Source organism: Podarcis tiliguerta, assembly GCF_965153285.1.
Source record: "Podarcis tiliguerta genome assembly, chromosome: 13".
NCBI classification, from domain to species: Eukaryota; Metazoa; Chordata; class Lepidosauria; order Squamata; family Lacertidae; genus Podarcis; species Podarcis tiliguerta.
This window is the reverse complement of record NC_139546.1, coordinates 30,073,442-30,097,744: the sequence shown is the minus strand read 5'-3', so window position 1 is coordinate 30,097,744 and position 24,303 is coordinate 30,073,442. Positions and strand designations below refer to the sequence as shown.

The window sequence follows — 24,303 nt, the reverse complement described above, 5'->3', positions numbered from 1 at the left end:
ATCAAGATCTTTATACACCATGCATTCATTGTAATCTTACTGTTCAGTGTTGCTTGTTATATTTCACTGCAGACTGTAATCCGTTCTGAATCCCCATCCTGGAAAATGATCTTGATACAGAGGAATATTATTAAATTGCTCACAAAGTCAGATCTGCGTGGCTACTCTGCTTCTGCCTCCTTCAAGTCACAGTCCCCAATCATTTGTACACCAGGCTAGGTAAATATTCCAGTGAAGCATGCCCAAGGGAAATTGTGTGCAACAAAGATAGCATAATTTCAATAGTCAGGAGCACACATGACTTCTGATAATTTGAACTGGAAATACTATCTTAAAAGACAGTAGTAGATGGGCAACTTCTGAAGTAAAACACACCTGCAACTATATGCTCTGATCTATTGCAGGAAACAGGGTGACACAGGTCATTTGGGAATAGGCCGTAAGAGTTGCTAGAAACAGAAATCACATATCAGTGATCTCCATATAACTTTTGTGGTACGTCTTTGTGGCAAAAAATACACACTTTGGTTTTTGGACAAAATCAGTACACATCTCTTTTAGCTTCCTGCTAGTCAGCAATAGGAGAACTGCATCCCTCTAGGGCATCCCTCCAGATGATATTGGACATGATATCTCATCAGCCCCACCCAGCATGGCCAGTTGTTAGGGGTAATGGAAACTGTAGTCCAGAAACATCTGGAGGGGCATAGGATCCCATTCACTGCTTTAGGGTGGGGGGTAGCAATCTAAGGGACTGCACTGATTGGACTTTGAAGGGGTTTCCTGATTACTTTGCAACTTTCATATATAGTTTATATATTATATTTATCAAGCCAATAATAATAATAATAATAATAATAATAATAATAATAATAATAAATTTTATTTATATCCTGCCCTCCCCAGCCGAAGCCGGGCCCAGGGCGGCTAACAACAATAAAACAGTACAAAAGTACAGCACAAACAACACTCTAAAATCATTCATTATAAAATTAATTAATTCAAGCCACTGGCAACCATTGGGCCAGAGCTCCGCGAAGATTGCCGAGGGAGGGAGTCAGGCTGTGCCCTGGCCAAAGGCCTGGTGGAACAGTTCTGTCTTGCAGGCCCTGCGGAAAGATGTCAAGTTGCGCAGGGCCCTGGTCTCTTGTGACAGTGTTCCACCAGATCGGAGCCACGGCCAAAAAAGCCCTGGCTCTAGTTGAGGCCAGCCTAACTTCTCTGTGGCCTGGGACCTTCAAGATGTTTTTATTTGAAGACCGTAAGTTTCTCTGTGGGGCATACCAGGAGAGGTGGTCCCGTAGGTATGAGGGTCCTAGGCCGTATAGGGCTTTAAAGGTTAAAACCAGCACCTTAAACCTGATCCTGTACTCCACCGGGAGCCAGTGCAGCTGGTATAGCACCGGGTGAATGTGATCTCGCAGCGAAGACCCCGTAAGGAGTCTCGCTGCAGCATTCTGCACCCGCTGGAGTTTCTGGGTCAGTCTCAAGGGCAGCCCCACGTAGAGCGAGTTACAATAATCTGGAGGTGACCTTTGCGTGGATCACAGTGGCTAGGTCAGGGCGAGAGATGGCTCCTAATCTGCCTTACTCCATAAGAGTAGGCATATAACAGTAGTAGTTCAAGCCAATCCCTGAAGCCCTTTGTATTGCTGACCTGTTTCTAGTGCTTGTGAAAGGAATCCCATGACTCCACAAAATTTTAGTCTATGAAGGAAAGTGTGACCCTCAAATGCCTTAGTTATTTCTCCTTGTTAAGTGCTCCTTGCTGTTCAACTCAGGCCTTAGAGCAATTATATAACATTTGGGGAAGAAGATACAACCCAACAATCCAACACTTGAGGCCAAGATGGAGAAGATCTCAACCACCACCATGTATTTTCCCTTTGTGCTCAGGTAAGTTGGAACAAAAGAGACCCATACACTACAAAACACCAACATGCTGAAAGTGATGAACTTGGCCTCATTAAAAGTGCTGGGCAATGTCCTAGCAAAGAAAGCCACAATGAAGCTGACAAGAGCCAGGAATCCCATGTATCCCAGAACACAGTAAAACATAGAGGCAGACCCTTCATTACATTCAACCACAATTTCTTTAGACAAAGAGTCCATGTCCAAATCTGGGAAAGGAGGAGCAGTACAGAGCCATACAGTACAAATAGCTCCTTGCATGAGAGAACAGGAGAGAACAATTGAAGTTGCCAGTTTTTTCCCCACCCAGTTCCTTACTCTGGACCCTGGCCTTGTAGCCATGAATGCCAAAACCACAGTGGTCGTTTTTGCCAACACAGAAGAAACAGCCACGGAGAAGATGATGCCAAAGGTTGTTTGTCGTAGCAGGCAAGTTGCTATCTGAGGTCTCCCAATGAACAGCAAAGAACAGAGGAAGCAGAGCAGGAGAGCAACCAGTAGAGTGTAGGTTAGACTTCGATTGTTGGCTTTGACGATGGGGGTGTTTTTGTATTTAATGAATATCCCGAGTACCAAAGCTGTGATCACAGAAAATGAAAGTGCCAAGAAAACTAAAATGATGCTCAAAGTTTCCTCATAAGACAGAAAGTTTAAAATCTTGGGAAGGCATCCATCTTGGTGTTTATTTGGATACTGATCTGCTGGGCATCTGATGCACTTGTCGCTGTCTGAAAAAGGAAATGATGATACCTCCCTCTCCCAAACAAGTGAGGGACCATCTATATCTATCTATCTATCTATCTATCTATCTATCTATCTATCATCTATCTATCTATCTATCTATCTATCTGCCATTAGAGGACATATAATGTGACCTAATGGAAGGGCATGTAGGTGCTGTTTGCTATCCTGAAAGCATGAACATGAAAACACAATAAATAAATGCTAACTCCTCTTGGTTTTCTTGCAAAGATTCTCTGAAATAATTTATATTGCTTTGGAAGTGATGATACAGTCTGAACCATGCCTACTTTATGTGTTAATGTTTTAACATGATCATGTGCTGTGTCACCTACCCAAGGCCACAGAAATCATCTCTTCTGGACATGGATCGCAATCATAGCAACAGAATGGTTCCCCATCTTTCTTTTTCCTAATAGAACCTGGGCTGCATTTGTCATTGCACACTGAAGCAGGTGACATCTATTCATAAAGATAAGGGAGGAAAAGCTGAATACATGTTGTTCCCAAGGGAAGATTCAGATTTAACTGAATGTCATCAAAGTCCTGGGAAAGATAACTGTGCATGCAGGACAGGTTCATAATTTCTGGGAAATGACTTCTCTGATTTACATGGCTCAGAGAGGAGGCCTTCATAGCCCTGATATTAATTCCACTCATGTCTTTCTATAGGCCATCAAAATATAACATTTTAATAACAATAATCATAATAATAATCATAATAATAATATAAACTTCTCAGATGTACATTAATAGTTAAGGGGTTATCCAGTGATAACCATTAATCAGAGCATACCTGCTTAAACTTGCTGTGCCATGTGATGATCTCCTCACTAATCATGAACTCTCTGCCTGAAAAAGCCCATGGATCCATCCTTCCCACTTTCACCCTTGAAAAGGATTTGTTAGGGAAAGTGACCCAATTTATAATATCAAATCCGCTTTCTAATTCACCTTTCCCATCCAAAGACAACTGGTCCCCAGCACTGTTGTTAAAGGAGATTCTCTTCAGGAAAGGATGAATCTACAGTTGAAGAGGCAAAAACACCTTTACAAAATTATAGGATGTAGAGCAGTTTATCATTTTACAAATTTCACTCTAGCCTATTTCAATATTAGATGAGAAATGTGAGAAAGAGAGCAGGGAAGTGCCTGCTGGTTCTATCACCTCTGTGATTTATAACCTGAGTGCTTTCACCCCTGTCGGATTGACAACCCTATTTGATCAGCATTCTAAATAGCATGCACTAAGTCTGACAGTTATGAGCATGATGTTAATACGAACATAAAACAACAGATAAAACATAATTAACATGAAAGTCGATTTTAAACAAAAATAGCCAGAAAACAGCAGGCGTCTCAAAGGCAATAAGTCATCCCAAATGCCACCAGAAGCAGCATCATTTTAAATTGTCAACTGAACCACAGAAGTGAGAGAGGTAGAAGAGAGTTCCAAGGTCTAGGGTCTGTTCTATGAAGTTGCTCAGTGGACTTCATATGGTGATGGCTAACATATAGCAGCTGTTGGTGCATGGTTCGGAGAAATTTTGCTACATGAGGCAAAGGACATCATGGCATGCCACTATTCCACTAGACTCGACTGGAAGTTGATGGGTGATGGGCTAGTGTCCTCTTAAGGAAGCTAGTAGTGAGGTGGGTAGAGGCAGGAGAACCATGCCTATGTAGCATAATCTAGAAGGCCACCTTTCTTTCTACTCATGTCCCTCGAAATATTTTGGTTAAAGAGGTAGTACCTGCCATGGTTGTGGGTTTGGTCTGCGCTGGGACTTCAAAGAGTACATGGTGTGTAAAGCATGTGCTATGACATAAACAGCATTGTATATACTGTAGCTTTGGGGAGTCATGCTCATTTCAAAAAATGGTCCAGAAAGACTCTCCAGCTTCTCCTTCCCAGTGCAGGTCCCATCGTTCTCCCCATCCACAGGGGAATCTAAAAATACACAATCAAAAGCTTGTTCCCAGAAATCTTGGATGAAATCATCTCCAGTGGGTGAGTGGGGATTTAAGGTCAGAAGGAATTTTTTGAATTCCCGTATCTCAGTGGAGTGAACCGCAAAAGACAAGGCTCCTTGGAAGACTTCTAAGTCCCAGTTCCTATGAAACTGCAGTGCTGGGAAGTCCCACTGTGCTGTCAGAATCCAAACTCTGCCTAGAGACTCTGCCGTATTGTCCGCTTGTACTAGCATGTATTTCAAACCCAATGTGGAGTGAGTTTCTGCATATACAACAATTGCATTGACTGAGTTGTTCTTGAAAAAGTGAGAAATATTCTCTGCCTTCATGTACACTTCATGCATTTCAGAGAAGTCTGTCAAGGGAGGCATCTTGTCAGTGAATGCTGTACAGATACCACTCTGTGAAAGTCTTGGCATCAAGCTTCCCACAAAATTTTCTCCTTTATCATCATCCAGTGTAATGATCCCAACCCATGTCCACTCGAAATGCAGAAGTAATTGAACGATTCCAATGTACTGATACTCTTCGTTGGGGACCACCCGGTAGATGAAAGGGAACTGGATCTTAGAACTCAGAGAAGGACCAAATAAATAGTAAGAGACCTATGCAAGAGAAAATTTATTTTCAAAATTGGAAAAGATTCTAACAGTGAAAGTCTGCATACTGAAAAACAATTATGTAAAAGATTTGCCTTTGAAATTTCAAGGAATGATTATGGTTGCAGTGGTAAAGACTTGACACTGTTATGCCCAAAAGTGGAGGAGTGAATTTCTGCTGTGGATGGCAAAGTATATGACTATGCATTTATGTCAAAAATAACTTTGTTTGAATGGCAGAGAGAGAAAAATGAAACAATTTCTTGAATATTGCCAGAAAATAGCACATGCACAACATTTATTTGATATATTATAAACACTCCTATCAATGGATATAAGTTTTTTATATATTACTGATGCGCTGTTTAATTTTGTCCTTTTCTGTCATATTGATGGTTCATTTTTTTTGTATGTTGCTTGAATGCAACAAAGAACAAATGAGGAGGTTGTAAGCAGCCCAAGTGTGCTTTTAGAGATGGAGTAGTAAAGATATGCTCCATTCGTCCTATGTTCTTCTCTTTTCTCATTAATTTTGCTTTGCTTTCTATCTGTTTTGTCCACAATACATGGAGCTGTATTCATTCATTCATTCATTCATTCATTCAGCCTTTACTGGCATAATACATCGAGTTATATGTTAACATGATATAATGGGAATTTTCACCAGATTCTCCATCATGTGCTGTAGGAGAAGGACTTGAGTGTTGCTGCTTATGGCCCCAATCATTCCTTCCAAGTGCATACTACTGATTATTATTATTATTATTATTATTAGGTGGAAGGGCAATTGTTGAATGGTAGAACAAATGTTTGGCATGGAAAATGTTCCAGGTTCAATTCCTGGAATCTTGCAGTAAGGCTTGGAGAGATCCTTGTCTGAAGTACTGGAGAAAAACCTCTGGTCATTGTTGACAAAATTGAGTTGATAGACTGATTCAGTATATAACAACTTTCTGTGTTGTTTATGTACTGTTTGGAACTTGGCAAGATACTCCATAAGACATCTCTTCCATCTCTCCCCTTTAACACTATGCACCATTTCTGCTTATACCATTACATACTTGAGTGCAACTTTCTGATTATAATTTATACGTTGATTAAAGAGGTCCCCTCCTCCCATTTCCAGACAGGCAACTGCCGCAGAGGTGTTCATGATCATTAAGCAAGTTAAACCCTTAAAGGGAATATATGCTTTTCTCTTTTTTAAAGAGATTTATTAAAAAGCAGATTTGCTCCAAAATGAAGCAAGGTGTTCTATTGTCATCACATTCATGTCTTCTCTATCTTTCTCCTTCACATATTCATATCTGTGTGTGCCAGTTCTGAGCATAAAAGGGAGGTTTTGAAACCCATATACACCCTACCTGAGGAATCTTATAGGTGCCTAAGATGGTAGCCATGTAAAGTGAGGTTTCAGCATCAAGTCCTCCAATGGCAGCTATCAGATTCTTCTGTGTGCCACACTTGTAGTTGGGGACTGCACTTTTCTGGCTAAAAAGAAGGTTCAGAGTGGTTTGAAATGTCAACTTTTCATTGAAGTAGCTGTCATAGATGTGGAATCCCAGTGTAACATTTGGTAAAATCCTGGGATCCTCATTGATCTCCTTAACTGCATACACGAAGGCCAGGACATACTGGTAGTATTTTATCACTACACTGAAATGAGAGTGCAGGTTATAACATAAACTTGCTAGACCTCATGATCTACCTGTCGAGTTCACATGGTTGTTACAGAGAACTCTGCAGGCATTAATGACATAGGAAACATGGTACAGTGGGAACCTGCAAGACTGTCTGTTTTGACTTGTACCCAATGACCCAATTAAGGAAATAACACACGGTAATGACTGTTTCATCCCTTCTCATCATGAGAGTGATTTTCTTCAGCAGGGAGCCTTTTGTATTCGTGCAACCCTCATGTAATTGAGAACACAGATTTTCCAGGGTTCTGAATCACCAGTGGAGCATCCATGGACTTAAAAGGCTCCCTGGTGGGGCAGGAGAATTTGAGGGGCCTTGAGGATTGGGTTAAATGTGAGACCCTACTGTACCTGCATTTCCACTACAAGGCTGTAATGCTTGAAAAGGCCTGTTCTGCACATTATCATTATTACATCTTTAAATGCTTCAAAACCATATGAAATTTACACACACCCAACCCTAGGCAGTGAGGTTTCAGATCAGGGGACTATAGATAAAGCAGGGGAGGGAAAGGCAAAATGCAAAGGGGAACAAGGGTGTGCACATATATTTTCTATAACTCCCCTATACACACATGAATCATGGAAAACATATTTTGTTAATATAAAAATGTATTTTAAAAACACAGTGACTTATTTCTGAACATTGGGCTGTATGCAATGTTAGTCCATTTGAAATCAATGAACGTTACTGAATTAGGTTCATTAATTTCAGAGGGTCTACTTCAGGTAGGACTTGCTTTGGATACAATCCATTTATCTATCATTTGCAATCATAACATAAACTCCCAACGATCTCCTTATGGACATCTCATGGAAGAAAGATACTTACAGAGAATCTCCAACAAACATTGCATTGGGGTGTACATCAAAGGTTATAGTGTTAAAGAAAGAGAAGAACTGAGAAGAGATTCCACCAATGATGAGGTCGCCCTGCTCATAATACTCATGCGGAATCTGTAGGGGATCGTTCACACTGCAAGTAGCTGGATGTGACTTGCTCTCAGTTTGGGGAAGAAATGTCAATGTTAACATCAGTAGCCACAGCAGCAACAACAGCATTGCACATAAAAGTGAATTCTTTTCTACTGAAGCAAACCCACTCTTCCAGGTTAATTCATTATTATCTAGTATCAGCTGGTTCAGAACAGATTTGTTTCTACACTCTCCTGAAGCCACTATGTGACCTGTAAAATTGATCTTCCTGTCCACAATTCACACCCCCAATCTCTGAAAAGCACATACATAGGGTTTTATATGTATTTTCATCATGATTACTTATTATGAGTCTAGTCTCTGAAAACCCATGTTGTCATTGGGAAGAAAGAATTACTGTAATTTGATATAATTATAAGGTAATTATAAATCAGTTTCCTGGAGTGCTCTGCTCATAGTGAGCAGAACAGCAGAAGAAAACATGTTGGCTGGGTATTATCTCAGGGCTGTTTCTTTCTGGGATCAAGATCAACAACTGGGCATAGAATGACACTAAGAAAATACATTCAGAAAACTAAAGCCTTGGCATGAAGCCATAGGAATAGGGAATTTATGCCTGTCCAGGTGTTATTGGACTCCAGCTGCCATCATCCCTGACTACTAATCTTGTAGGGCTATATGTCAACTTCACGTATCTTGAGTTGGGCTCACAAATGAATTGACAAGCAGTGCCATTCCCATTACATCAGTGATATATGTGCATGATCAGCTATGATAATCAGTACTCTGGCAAGTGCATTCTGCATTACAGTGGTACCTTGTGTTAAGTACAGTGGTGCCTCGCAAGACGAAAAGAATCCGTTCCGTGAGTCTCTTCGTCTAGCGGTTTTTTCGTCTTGCGAAGCAAGCCCATTAGCGGATTAGCGCTATTAGCGGTTTAGCGGCTATTAGCGGCTATTAAAGGCTTAAGGGATTAGCGGATTAGCTGCTAAAAGGCTATTAGCAGCTTAGTGCCTTAGAAAAAGGGGGTTGGGAGCGGGGAAAAAAACCCCAGGAATCGCAAGACATTTTCGTCTTGCGAAGCAAGCCCATAGGGAAATTCGTCCTGCGAAGCACCTCCAAAACGGAAAACCCTTTCGTCTAGCGGGTTTTCTGTCTTGCGAGGCATTCGTCTTGCGGGGCACCACTGTACTTAATTCGTTCCAGAGGTCCGTACTTAATCTGAAACTGTTCTTAACCTGAAGCACCACTTTAGCTAATGGGGCCTCCTCCTGCTGCTGCTGCACCGCCGGAGCCTGATTTCTGTTCTTATCCTGAACAAAGTTCTTAACCTGAAGCACTATTTCTAGGTTAGCAGAGTCTGTAACCTGAAGTGTATGTAACCTGAAGCGTATGTAACTCAAGGTACCACTGTAATTGCAACCTCTGGACCGTCTTCAAGGGCAGCTTCCTGTAAAGGGCATTACAATAGTTCAGTCTGGAGTTTGCTAGAGCACAGGTCACTGTAGCTACTGTATTTGCAGAAACAATGTCTTCATTGGATTTTATAGTGTTGCTGCGTGAAGTAGAAACAGATTATATAACAGAAATAACTCTCAGAAGCAGGCTTTCAGCTGTTTATCTCCAGACCCTTCTGTGGTTGGAAAGAGCAATGGAACTTGCACAGGAAATGAGAAATTATGCCATACCCCCTACTTTACACACAGTCTTTAGCTGAAGAAATTGTGGTTGAATATAAAGAAAGGCCTATCCTTACATTTTATTCTGTATTAAGATACATGAAGTTCCTGGCTCTGGTCAGCTTTGCTGTCACTTTCTTTGCTAGAACACCACCCAACACTTTTAATGAAGCCAAGTTCATCATTTTCAGCATGTTGGTGTTGTGCAGTGTGTTTGTGTTTGTGTGGGTGGGTGTGGGGAGAGTTTCTTTTGTTACCTGAGCAGATATCTAACTGTTCAGTACAGTTGACAAATGATTTCCCCCTCATAGTGCATCCTCACAGACAGAAAGCTTATTATAATGACACAATCCTATAGCAAGATCTGCTGAGATTAGTGGCATGAGGAAACAGTGGGCTTCTAGGTGAACTTGGAGGTTACTGGTACAAGTGGGCTACATCAGCATATCTTCACATCCTGGCTGAGCCAGGACCTAGCTGGCTGAGGTGAGCCCAGTGGAACTTCAGACAACGTAATCCCCCTAAAAAAGGAATTCTGGGGGCATTGTGGGAGATGGATCAGAGAGGGGGACTTAGATTGTATCCTAACCCTAATCTACTCAGTCATCTGACATGGCAACCTGACAAAAGGGTCATGTAACTGAAACATTAGTTTAAAAGGCTTGTTTTACCTCTGCGAAACTGAGGCTGACTCAGCCAGCAACAGTCCTGGTTCTGAAGAGAGTTTGGAGTAAAACCGCAACCAGGGCTGGCAATTGGCCAATATCTCAGACACATGAGCTGCTTAACCACAGTCCCTCTGTCTTGTCATGTTTCAAACTTGTTCAGCTTGTTCTCCTTCATTCATCTTACAACTGCATGCAGGCCTTGGCTCAGTAATTGCACAACTTCTCCTGATTCAGATGATATGGAGAAGTAGACCTGGGTATCATCATCATACCGATGATATGCTGCCCTGAATCTCTTAATGACCACTCCATGTGGCTTTGTGTAGATATTAAATAGCACTGGAGATAAGAAGGTCCCCTGCAGCACCCCATAATATAGCTGCCAAACAAACCACTGCTTAGCTGGCCAGAGAAACTAGCGGAGAGAAAAGCAAAGGGTGCAGAGAGCATAAGGAAAGCGGTGTCACGGCTAAAATGGCCGCTGTTTCTTTAATGCGAATAAAGCCGGGTCAGCATGACTCAGCGGCTTGCAGCAAGTTGTATATATAAGTGAGAAATGTTAGGTTGGTTGAGGCTGGTGTTTGGGTTGGTTGATTGATGCTGGTGTGTATAGTTGTTCAGTTGTGTTTTGCACAAGGACTTTCAAGAATAAAACTCTGCAAGGATATTCTCGTGGACTCTTTTTGTGCTGACAAGGAGACTGAGGGATAAAGGGAGGTCAGAACCCTTTCCTTCTTTTTTTTGTTTTTTACAAACACTGACAAGCGGGGGATTATATCTCTTCCTCCATCGCCCTAGGCTCCATATTGTGTATTCACTCTGCTGACAGAAGAAAAATAAATTAATTAGTAAGAGGGAACCTCATCATTATCTGGAACTGTCATTTTCTGGTCTACACTAAGAATTTACTTCAAATGACCCCAGGAAAAGAAGTGAGAGGTGCCCATAGTAGCTGCTTGTGTAACCACAGGCATCCTCATAAAAGGGGATATGCACCATGCAAAAGAGGACGCACAATGGTATAAAAGGTGTATATCTTCATCCATATTTACTGATGCAAACTTTAAAATAATTTTCAGAATTAAATTTTACAGAAGTCAATTAAATTCCCATACAGATCACCACAAATTTATTCAATTAAATTCACATGATTTCCAGATCACCTCAAATCTGTTCATCCCTCTGAAGTTAATTTACCAACAATTAATTTCCAAGCAGATGCTGTTCAAAAAGGATTTCCCCTCAATTAATTATCTCCATTCAATTATTATCATTACCATTGATATTAAAATTTTAAAATAACTGGGAGTGCAGTTGTGTTTCTAGTAGAGAGGGTCTTAATACCAGATGAGGTGTATTCACAGTACAATGCCCCTGGAAATGGAAGGGAAGCTATGATATTGTCAAGGGACATTTGAAGTTTCATTTTAAGACTTGCAGCATAGTAGAAATAGCTCTCATTACAAACCAAATTATGACTACTCATCCCTTGATGCCACAAAATTTTAGCCTATGAAGGAACGTGTGACCCACAAATGACTTAGTTATTTCTCCTTGTTAAGTGCTCCTTGCTGTTCAACTCAGGCCTTAGAGCAATGATATAGCATTTGGGGAAGAAGATACAACCCAACAATCCAGCACTTGAGGCCAAGATGGAGAAGATCTCAACCACCACCATGTATTTTCCCTTTGTGCTCAGGTAAGTTGGAACAAAAGAGACCCACACACTGCAAAACACCAACATGCTGAAAGTGATGAACTTGGCCTCATTAAAAGTGCTGGGCAATGTCCTAGCAAAGAAAGCCACAATGAAGCTGACAAGAGCCAGGACTCCCATGTATCCCAGAACACAGTAAAACATAGAGGCAGACCCTTCATTACATTCAACCACAATTTCTTTAGACAAAGAGTCCATGTCCAAATCTGGGAAAGGAGGAGCAGTACAGAGCCATACAGTACAAATAGCTCCTTGCATGAGAGAACAGGAGAGAACAATTGAAGTTGCCAGTTTTTTCCCCACCCAGTTCCTTACTCTGGACCCTGGCCTTGTAGCCATGAATGCCAAAACCACAGTGGTCGTTTTTGCCAACACAGAAGAAACAGCCACGGAGAAGATGATGCCAAAGGTTGTTTGTCGTAGCAGGCAAGTTGCTATCTGAGGTCTCCCAATGAACAGCAAAGAACAGAGGAAGCAGAGCAGGAGAGCAACCAGTAGAGTGTAGGTTAGACTTCGATTGTTGGCTTTGACGATGGGGGTGTTTTTGTATTTAATGAATATCCCGAGTACCAAAGCTGTGATCACAGAAAATGAAAGTGCCAAGAAAACTAAAATGATGCTCAAAGTTTCCTCATAAGACAGAAAGTTTAAAATCTTGGGAAGGCATCCATCTTGGTGTTTATTTGGATACTGATCTGCTGGGCATCTGATGCACTTGTCCATGTCTGAAAAAAGAAACTAAAACATGATAGCTCCATCTTCCAAACAAGTAATGGACAAAAACACATAGTGCCATCATATATATTTCTACGCAGAAGTCAGTCCCATATATTTCTACTCAGAAGTCAGAGTATATTTATCAGTAGGTGGTTTTAGGATTGCTGTGTGTAGCATGTGAAGCATTGGGAGAAACAGAAGCCTGCAGTGAACTATCAGGCACAATGGTTTAATATAAACTCCTGTTCTTTCAATAGCTAATAAGCAATTTTTGTTTGAGGAGCTATACATAATTGGAGATGCTTAATGTTGAAAGAGATTGTTATGTCTTGGCTAAGGTTTGATGACTAGCTTCAAAATGGGTGTGCTCATTGGTAGAGCTTTATTCTTCATGCAGAAGGACGTAAGTTCATTCCTGCTGAAATTATCAGAAGAAGAAGAGGAGGAGGAGGAGGAGGAGGAGGAAGAGGAAGATGAGTTTGGATTTGGTATCCCGCTTTATCACTAACCCAAGGAGTCTCAAAGCGGCTAACATTCTCCTTTCCCTTCTTCCCCCACTGAGAGACTTCAAAGAAGTGTGACTAACCTAAGGTCTCCCAGCAGCTGCATGTGGAGGAGCGGAGACGCGAACCCGGTTCCCCAGAGTACGAGTCTACCACTTAACCACTACACCACACTGGCTCTCAGGTAGAAGGTAATATCAGAAATCTCTCCTTATGGTTGCAATTCTTAGAATGCCTGCTCAGAAATAAGTCCCTTTGAATTACTTCTGTGTGGGAGTCAGCACTTACCAGAATGAATAATACCAGCTAGTAAAGGGACAAATAATCCATCCTAATATAAGGCCCTAGGATGGAACTGTAGATGCTGCTTTGCTATCCTTAAAGCACAAGAAATAAATGCTAATTCCTCTTGGTTTTCTTGCAAAGAATCTCTGAAATAAGTTAGATTTCTTTGGAAAGGATGATGTAGTCTGAACCATGCCTACTCATTTGTTAATGTTTTAAGATGATCATGTGCGAGGTCACCTACCCATGGCAACAGAAATCATTTCTTCTGGACATGCATCACAGTCATAGCAACAGAATGGTTCACCATCTTTCTTCTTCCTAATAGAACCTGGGCTGCATTTGTCATTGCACACTGAAGAGGGTGACATCTATTCATAAAGACAAGGGAAGAAAAGCTTAATGCATGCTGCTTTCAGTGAATGATTCAGATTTATCTGAATGGCATCACAGACCTGGGAGAGAACACTGCTCGTTTTTTTTAGGAAATGACTTCACAGGCCTTCACAGCCCTGGTATTAATTCTATCCATGTCTTTTTAAAGGCAATCAAAATACAATATGCAGATGATATTATTATTATTATTATTATTTTCATTATTAACTTCATTGATGTACATGAGTGGTTAAGGGGAGGAAAGATACCACTGGCTTATTCCGTTTACTCTACTGTATAATTTTGCTGGAGTAGAAAAGCTGTAGCACATGATTTGCATGCAAAAGGTCCCAACTTCAATCCTTGGCATCTCCAGGCAATGCTGAGAAAAGGCTTCTTTCTGAATCGCCAGAGAGCTGCTGCCAGTCAATCATGTAGACAACCATGAGATAGATGACTCAGTATAAGACAGTATAAGACAGATTTCCATGCTTCTAAAGGGTAGATCATTGTCCAAAATGCTCCTTTAGAATATATTAACAAAAGCTCTTTTGACAGGGTCACAATATTGGGGGCTTTGTACTTTCTAAGGGGATTTACCTTATTATGGCAAGGTAAAGGTAAAGACCCCTGGGCGGTTAAGTCCAGTGAAAGGCAACTATGGGGTGTGGCACTCATCTCACTTTTCAGGCTGAGGGAGCCAGCATTTGTCTGCAGACAGCTTTCCGGGTCATGTGGCCAGCATGGCTAAACTGCTTCTCCCACAACGGGACACCGTGATGAGTGCCAGAGTGCACAGAAATGCCATTTGCATTCCCATCACAGTGGTATCTATTTATATACGTTCACTGGTATGTTTTTGAACTGCTAGGTTGGCAGAAGCTGTGATAGAGCAATGGGAGCTCACCACCCTAGCATGGATTCAAACCAGCAACCTTCTGATTGGCAAACCCAAGAGGCTCAGTGCCTCCTGTGTCCTTTTATTATGGTAAAAATAGTTTATCTACAACTAATACCACAACGTTCAACCACTGGTAACCATTAATCAGAGCGTACCTGCATAAACTTGCTGTGCCATGTGATGATCTCCTCACTAATCATGAACTCTCTGCCTGAAAAAGCCCATGGATCCATCCTTCCCACTTTCACCCTTGAAAAGGATTTGTTAGGGAAAGTAACCCAATTTATAATATCGAATCCGCTTTCTAATTCACCTTTCCCATCTAAAGACAACTGGTCCCCAGCACTGTTGTTAAACGAGATTCTCTTCAGGAAAGGATGAATCTACAGTTGAAGAGGCAAAAACACCTTTACAAAATTATAGGAGGTAGAGCAGTATATCACTCTAGTCTTTTTTTAGTAATAGATTAGAAATGTGTGTGAGAGAGCAGGGAAGTGCTTGCTGGTTCTACCACCTCTGTGATCTAGAACCTGAGTTCTTTCACCCCCTGCCTGAATTACAGTCCTATTTGTTTAGGGTTCTAAATTGCATAGCAATCTATATGAATACATCAAGGTCCATGTTTCGGAAGCTACCCACTTCATGCATTAAGTGTGACAGTGATGGTCATGGTCATGTGACAGAGGGGGCAGGACTAAATAGGGCATCCTAATTCTCCATAATTACATGACAGAAACTCACCCCTAAAAGGGCTTCTGAGTTTGATTGGTTTACCTTTTTTAAAAACAATACTTCAATCCTGCCTTTCCACCCCCTACGATCTACAAGGTGTTAATGTGAATATAAAACAACAGATAAAAAATAATTAACATGAAAGCCAATTTTAAACAAAAATAGCCAGAAAACAGCAGGAGTCTTAAAGGCTATAAGTCATCCCAACTGCCATCAGAAGTAGTATCATTTTAAATTGTCAAAGGAACCACAGAGGTGAGGGAAGCAGAAGAGAGTTCCACAGTCAAGGGCCCATTCTGTGAAGTCGCTCAGTGGACTTAATATGTTGATGGTGACCGTATAGCAGCTGATGGTGCTTGGTGCGGGGACATAGCACAGTTTGGAGACACACAGAGGAAGGACACCATTGTTGACATGCATGAACAAATAAGTTTGTATTGGAGAAGGGAGTCTTTGAGGCATCATGGTTCTAGACTGCAGGGCCACCCAAAACATTTTGGTACCTGTGGCAGACCCCAAAATGGGTCTTTTTCTCACTTGGGAAGGAGGGGATCAGGGAAGGTCTACATTAGTAAAAGGAGTGGAGAGAAAGAAAGATCTGTTCCCTCCTGAGGTGGTTGCCTCACCTTGCCTCGTGTGCTGACCGGCCTTGCCAGACCATAGAAAACTTTTCAAGTCAAAACCAGCTCTTTGATTAGACCCAGAAACCAACTGTTCCTGAAACTCAACACATCAACACAAATCTTTTGAGTATTATAAGCTCTGGTCAATGCACAGCTCCAGTACAATACATTTTCCTGCATGAAGCAAAGGACACAATGACATGCTCCCCATTCCACTAGACTAGACTGGAAGTTGATGGGCCATGGGGTAATGTTCTCCTCCTGAGGAAGCTAGCAGTGAGGGGGTGGGACAGAAGAGCCATGGTTATATAGCATAATCTAAAGAGCCATAGTCCCCCATTCCTTGTCTAATGGTAGGGCAGGCACTGGAGGTACAGGGCATTTTTCCTTTTAAAATGTTAGATGCTTCAGCTTCTGCAGCTGACAAGGAATATGGGTTACTTTTCTTCTTTGCTCTCTTCATTCTCTTTGAGAAAGCAAGATGAGGCAGCCATGTATTATAAGCTCTGGTCAATGCACAGCTCCAGTACAATACATTTTCCTCCATGAAGCAAAGGACACAATGACATGCTCCCCATTCCACTAGACTAGACTAGGTAAATGTGGTTCTCCTCTCCTCTACATTCCATAATGAATGGTGGGATTTAAATTATTGTGATCCCTCTACCTTGTTTGTGTCTTATTATGGTTGGTGAACAGCTTTGTTTGTGACTTGTTATGGTTGGTGATCAATTTTGTTGTTAGTACTGGCTCTGATGTAATCGCTTGAGAGGTTGAGCAGTAAGGAGCTCCTGGTTAGTGTGAAACATGTAGACACAGCAGTTAATTATGACTGAGATATAGAAGGGAAGTGAATGTTATGTGGGATGCAGAAGGATGTAGAGAGGGGAAATGGGGACCAAAGGTTCCAAATGCTGGTTCCTAACTTGCAAATGATGCTTTTGGGGGATCAAACATTATATCTGCACCAGATCCAAGTGAGGGGAGCAGGAAGTTGCAACGTGATAAAAGAAATGTGAGAATCCATTTTATTTCCAGAAGCAGGATAAGATTGGTCATGTGAAAATGATGAAAGAGTCCTATCATACATCGTGTAAATATCCCTAATGTCTGACAAGATGGGGAAAACATGGACTCCTATAGTTAGCAGTGTAAAAATCTGACAAGGTAGAAGTGGAAATGTTCATTACTGGATAGCAGATAGTCAGTTATCACAATCTTTAAACATGAGGGTATGATATGGATTTTCTATTCACATCCGTCAAGATGTTTTGGTTAAAGAGGTAGTACCTGCCATGGTTGAAGGTTTGGAATTATTGCGACCACTCTGGGCTTGGACTTCAATGAGTACATGGTGTTTAAAGCATGTGCTATGATGTAAACAGCATTGTATATACTATAGCTTTGGGGAGTCATGCTCATTTCAAAAAATGGTCCAGAAAGACTCTCTAGCTTCTCCTTCCCAGTGCAGGTCCCATCATGCTCTCCATCCATAGGGGAATCTAAAAATACACAGTCAAAAGCTTGTGCCCAGAATTCTTGGATGAACTTGTCTCCATTGGCTGAGTAGGGATTTATGGTCAGAAGGAAATTTTTGAATTCCTGTATCTCAGTGGAGTGGACTGCAAAAGACAAGGCTCCCTGGAAGACTTGTATATCCCAATTCCTTTGAAACTGCACTGCTGGGAAGTCCCATTGGGCTGTCAGAATCCACATTCTTCCTTGAGCATCTGCCATATCTCCTGCTTGTACTAGAAAATATTTTAAAATCATTGTAGAATGAGTTTCTGCAAATACAACAAGTGCTTTGACTGTGTTGTTCTTGAAAAGATGAAGCAGATTCTCTGCCTTCATGTACCCTTCAAATATTTCAGAGAAGTCTGACAGAGCAGGCATCTTGTCAGTGAATGCAGCACAGATGCCGCTTTGTGAAAGTCTTGGCATCAAGCTTCCCACAAAATTTTCTCCTTTATCATTATCCTCTGTTATGATCCCAACCCACGTCCACTCAAAATGCAGAAGTAATTGAACAATTCCAATGTATTGATACTCTTCATTGGGGACCACACGGTACATGAAAGGGAACTGGGTCTTAGAACTCCAAAAAGGACCAAATAAATAATAAGAGACCTATGCAAGAGCAAAGCGTTTGTCAAACATTGAACAGAGATTTACAGTACAAGATATGCAGTCAAAAGTACTTATGCAAGAGATTTGCCTTTAAAATTTCAAGAAATGATTACGTATGTAGTGGTAAAGACTAGAATTTATTATGCCAAAAAAAGAAAATAACAAATTCTATTACAGGAGACAAAGTATAAGAATGTGCAGGTTTCTTGTAATGGATGGCCATTGCCCGAAGCTTAGCACCATCCACATTCCCATCTTACTATATGCCAATGGCACAGTCACCTTGTCTCGCACAAGTGTTGGCTTGAAGCGGCTCCTGTGCCGCTGCCAGGAATATTGTACAGCCAACAGACTGGAACTGAACTTTGCAAAATCTAAAGCGCTTTTGTTCTCAAGAACTTGGAAGCCTCATAGATGGGAGATCAGTGGAAACCCATTAGAAAAGGTTAAACACTTTAAATAACTAGGCATCCACTTACAATATAACACTTCTTGGAAATACCATTGTAAGTTTGCACTTAACAGAGTGGATACTCCAGCTCTGACTATCACACGTTTCTTCTTTAACAGAGAGAATCAGTTCATCCCACCTGCATTAAAGGTCTTTAATGCCAAAGTAGCCCCAAAACTCCTGTATGGCATTTCATTATGGATTGGTGCAGTTAACCAATCTAAATTTCTCTGCAAAATCCAGGTGTTGCCAAATTGTGTGTCATATGCAGCCATGTGTCTGGAAACTAGACAAAGGCTGCTGGAAACCAAAGCGTGGCTCACCACTATAAAATTCTGGCTCTGTCTACATTTCATGTCCTATCTGTCTTTTTCAACTTTCCACATGCAGGCAGAATCCCACCACTCCAAATGCCTAGCTTGCAATGAGAGCAAAATCAGCACCTGTGGCCTATCGCTTGAGTCACTGCTTATGCAGAATCCTAGAGATTGAATTCCAAACCCTTTGCAGTGCAGCCAACAAAACCTGTTCCCCACTGGGGTTGGGAATTCCACTCTCATTTTGCCAGGACACTCCATTTTTACACCAGCTTTACGATCCCCAGGTATGCAGAGCTCTTTCCCTCACAAGATTTAACATCTTACTGTCTGCAGTTTTGCAAGGTAGATCCTTGAAAATCCCATACTCTGATAGATACTACCCTTGTGGCACAAAACAGGTTGAATCCATCACACACGTTTTATTTTATTTCCCATTTTATGCAAAAATATATGATAAATATTTGCCCCCCTTATTGAAGGAAGGAATTTATTGCACCCACTCTTCCAGGGTGTCTTATCTGCTAAACAATTGTAGTGATGATGTTGTGGAGAATGTAGTAAGATTTTTGAGTGACTCTATGAAATTACATCACCATAGGTCTTTAGATCCATCTTTGTATCTCATGATGTTTTATCTGAAAGTATCTCCTGTTACGTTTTCTTAACTGTGTTGTGCTCTGATCCATGTATATGTTGTGTTGTGCTCTGATCCATGTATTTATGCCAATAAAGGAGACTGATTGAAAAATCATGAGGACAAGAGTGATTGTTAATATTATTTTTAAAAAACAGGTTTTTTTCCACAAAGAAGCAAGGACTGTGTTGCCATTGCATTCACAGCTTCTCTACCTTTCTCCTACACATACTCAAATATGTTTGTTCCAGTTCTAAGAATACAAGAAAGGGATGCACATCAGGTGTTTGAAACCCACATGTCCCATAGAAACATCCTACCTGTGGGATCTTATAGATGCCTAAGATGGTAGCCATGTAAAAGGAGGTTTCAGCATCGAGTCCCCCAATGGCAGCCATCAGATTGTTCTTTGTGCCACACTTATAGTTGGGGACTGTCCTTTTCTGGCTAAAAAGAAGGTTCAGAGTGGTTTGATATGTCAACTTTTCGTTGAAGTAGCTGTCATAGATGTGGAATCCCAATGTAGCATTTGGTAAAATCCTGGGATTCTCGTTGATCTCCTTAACTGCATACACGAAGGCCTGTAAATACTGGTAGTATTTCGTCACTACACTGAAATAAGAGTGCAGGTTATATAACCCATAAATTTTCTAGACCTCATGAACTACTTGTCAAGTCCACATTGTTCTTATAGAGAAGTCTGCAGGCATTAATTACTTGAACAGGAAGCATGGCAAGGAAGAAACCTGTAGGGCAGTCTGTTTTGTCTTGTCCCAAATGTTCCACTGAAGAAAATGATGCTAGTGAATTTCCGTGGTGGGCAGCCAGTTGTATCTTTGCAAATCCCATGTGATTGAGAACCCAGATCTTCTAGGGATCTGAATCACCCATGGAACCTCAGTGTATACAAAAGGCTTCCTGCTGCAGAAGTTCATTGTCATCACATGTAGGAGCAAGATAATTTGCAGCCCCCTGAGGGACTAAATGTGTGGGTCCCGTCTGCTTGCACTGCCACTTCAAGGCCGTAATGTCTGAAACGGCACTTACTGTACATTATCACATCATTAAATGCTTCAAAATCATATGGAAATAATCAGACACACAATCTTGCATGGGGAGGTATTCAAGTGACAGATCAGGGGACTGGAGATCTAGCAGAAGAGGGAAAGGCAAAATGTAGGGTAGATCAAGGGTGTGCAAATACATTTCCTATTAACATCAAAGAATAATGGCATACATTGAGCTCTATCCAGGGCTAGTCCCACTGAAATTAAGGAATATGACTTAGGTTCATTGATTTCAGTGGGTCTGCTTCAAGAAGGACTAGCATTGGATACAACCCATTATTACCGTTAGGAATTGTAAATTTAAAAAAATTCATTATGACCTGCTTATGGACATCTCATGGAAAAAGATACTTACAGAGATTCTCCAACAAACATGGCATTGGGGTGTTCATCAAAGGTTATAGTATTAAAGAAAGAGAAGAACTGAGAAAAAATACTGCCAATGATGAGGTCACCTTGCTCATAATACTCATGCGGGATCTGTAGGGGATCGTTCACACTGCAACTAGCTGGTTGTGACTTGCTCTCAATTTGGGGAAGAAATGCCAGTGTTAACATCAGTAGCCACAGCAACAATAACAGCATTGCACATAAGGGTGAATTCTTTTCTACCAAAGCAAACCCACTCTTCCAAGTTAATTCATTATTATATAATAGCAGCTGGTTCAGAACAGATTTGTTTCTACACTCTCTTGATGCTGCAAGTCGATAGTGATACTATGTGGCCTGTGAAATAGCTCTTCCTGTCCACAATCCACACCCCCAAACTCTGAAAAGCACAGACATAAGTTTTATATGTATTTTCATATTGATTACTTTTTATGAGTGTAGTCAATGAAAATCCATGTTTTCGTCAGCCAGAAATGATTACTGTAATTTGACATAATTATAAGGTAATTATAAATCAGCTCCTTAAATGTTCTCATAGAGAACAGAACAGCAGAAGAAAACATGTTGGTTAGGTGTTATCTCAGGGCTGTTCCTTTCTGGGTTCAAGATCAACACCTGGACATACTATGACACTGAGCAAGAAAATACATACAGAAAACCAAAGTCTTGGAACAAAGACATAGGAATAAGGAACTTGTGCCTGCCCATATGTTGCCGGACTCCAGCTTCCATCATCCCTGATTACTGACCATGCCTGCTAGGACTGAAGGGAATTGGAGTCCTACAACAACTGGAGAATTTCAAGTTTCCTATTCTAGCTTGTTAAGTGGATATAAAGGAGAATAGTATTAATGTCATCCCTCTGCAACCTTACAGTGGTTGAATGCATTCTACACCAGGCTGCTTTAGTACATTAATATAAACATTTAATGATACTATGGTGGTGGTGGTGACAGTGATTAACCATATTGTAGTCATCCTTTTCCATAAGGTTCTAGGGTTGAAATGCATGGCATAAAAATAATAGAATAAAAAAAAATACACAACATTTCAATATAATTGACATAAAAGCTCCCTTTAAAAAAAGCAAAATAATAAAAGAGCAGGTGATAATTTTTTTCTCATTACAGTGGTACCTCTGGATACGAACGGGATCTGTTACAGATCCCCGTTCATATCCTGAAGTAAACGTAACCCGCACCTGCACGTCTACGTGTGTGCGGGTCGTGATTCGCAGCTTCCATGCATGCTCGTGATGTCATTTTGACCGTCTGCACATGCGCGAGTGGTGAAACCAAGAAGTAACGCATTCCGTTACTTCCGGGTCACCGTGGAGCACAACCTGAAAGTGCTCAACCTGAAGCATATTTAACCCGAGGTATGACTGTAGTTCTGAATACCAACCCCTCCCAAAGACCTGAATAAAGAGGTGCATTGTCACTTGCTGCTGAAAACTTAATTATGTTGGTACTTGATGCACCTCTGAGGGGAGGTCACTTCAGAGGCAGGCTGTAACCACAGAGAAGGGTGTCCCAAACTTTTCCAGGAGGTGGCATCACCAGCAAGGCCTCCTCTGCAGATCATAACTCACAAGCAAGTTGGGATGAAGTGCTCTTTCAGATAGTTGCTCTCAAGTTTTTTAGGGCTGTATATAAGCTTCAGTACCTTAGAATAGGTTCATAAGTGAGCTGACAAACAGAGCTATTCCTTTACTCTCCTTTTTATGTTCTCAATCAGCCATGATCATCAGTACTCTGATCACTGCTTTCTGCATTAGTTGCTGTTTCTGGACTATCTTCAAGGGCAGCTTCCTGTACAGGGCATTATAATAGTCCAGTTACCATAGCATAGGTAGCTGTAGCTATTGTATATGCAAAAACACTGTCTTCATTGGATTTCATATTGTTGCTGCATGAAGTAGAAGCAGTTGATATGACACAGATGGCTCTCAGAAGCAGGCTTTCAGCTGTTTACCTTCACACTCCTCTGTGATTGGGAGAGCAATGCAACTAGCACTGGGAAGAATAAGCTGTGCCATAGCCCATGCTTTTACATGTAGTCTTTGGCTGACAAAATTGTGGATGGATGTAATGAAGCATCTGTCCCTATGTTTTAATCTGTACTGACACATATGGGATTCCAGGCTGTCAGCTTTGCCTTAGCCAGGATGCTTTTTGCAATGTGGGGGTCTCTTTTGATACCTGATCACTGTCATGGATTTCTGGGGAGGAAGATGGCAGACTAAGCCTCTCTTGTTGACACTCTACCGAGAGAGAGATAATTATGTGGTGATCAGTGATACAGCCAACTCACAAATCTTGGTTATCACATTCACTCTGGAAAAACAGGGAACTCGGGATAAAACTCTGATGCTCTGAAAAAACTGTTCCATGCTGGGAGACTGAGAAGCTTTGTGGGACTCAGATGGGGGTGACTTAGAGCGTAGGAACTTCCATCATGCCCAAACACTACATAATAGCCCTTAGGGTCAATCCTGAAGGCACAGCCCATTGAGGGTGCTCCATCAGCACAACCAGTGCCGGTGAACAGCATTCACATAGCGAGTGAATTGATGGAGCTGCTTAAAAAGTTTTGCCAGCAGCCATGTGAATCTCTATTGGCTTGGATGCTGTGTTTGTGGGATGGGGCTTGAGGAGGTGGAGAATATGAGGAGTGTGGCAATGCATTTAGCTTTACAGCAGAGACTATATGGAGCTGAGGAAGGCAAGGGAATCATTCATTGCTTGATTGGTTAATGCTTGCCATGATGCTTGGGGATGGGGGATAGCTGTGATGGAGATTGGTGTTTTGCAAGGGCCCCAGTGGAAGGGTCCTTTGCTATCAAAAATCACCATGGGGATTTTTTCACAACCACACATACAGCCACAGTGATGCAGTTGTGATGATGTCTAACAATGGTGGAAGGATGCTTCAGTGTATGCCCTAGCTATGCTGCTTCTGCACAGAAGCCTCCATATGTAACAGGGAATGCTAAGGTAATCCACAGAGTATAAGATTTGATATATTAAATTCTCATACAATATAAACTCTCTGAGAAGGTTCACATTACCAGAAGAAAATTCTGAACAAATACAGCTATCAGCCTATCATAGAACATTGTACACAGTTCTACATTCATACATGGACCAGTTGGACAAATGTTGCAGAATTGTAGATCTCATCATCCCAAATATTGGCCATGATGGCTTAGGTTGATGGGAGTCCAATAATACCAGGAGGGCCACAGGTT

The 24,303-nt window shown here is 41.4% G+C and overlaps 2 protein-coding genes across 2 annotated transcripts; both read right to left on the bottom strand.

Moving 5' to 3' along the window:
* Positions 1 to 1,737: 1,737 nt before the first annotated feature.
* LOC310662176 (vomeronasal type-2 receptor 26-like) lies at positions 1,738 to 7,960 on the bottom strand (the record flags this gene model as incomplete). Its single annotated transcript, XM_083408947.1, has 6 exons — positions 1,738 to 2,639; positions 2,988 to 3,114; positions 3,449 to 3,676; positions 4,407 to 5,231; positions 6,590 to 6,881; positions 7,758 to 7,960. 6 exons carry the CDS (start codon positions 7,958 to 7,960, stop codon positions 1,738 to 1,740), a joined length of 2,577 nt encoding a protein of 858 aa, XP_083265073.1.
* A 3,788-nt stretch (positions 7,961 to 11,748) lies between these two features.
* Positions 11,749 to 21,221, bottom strand: LOC310662175 (vomeronasal type-2 receptor 26-like; the record flags this gene model as incomplete). Its single annotated transcript, XM_083408946.1, has 6 exons — positions 11,749 to 12,650; positions 13,675 to 13,801; positions 14,862 to 15,089; positions 17,352 to 18,191; positions 19,917 to 20,208; positions 21,019 to 21,221. The coding sequence occupies 6 exons, from the start codon at positions 21,219 to 21,221 to the stop codon at positions 11,749 to 11,751; spliced, it is 2,592 nt and encodes an 863-aa protein (XP_083265072.1).
* Positions 21,222 to 24,303: the final 3,082 nt, after the last annotated feature.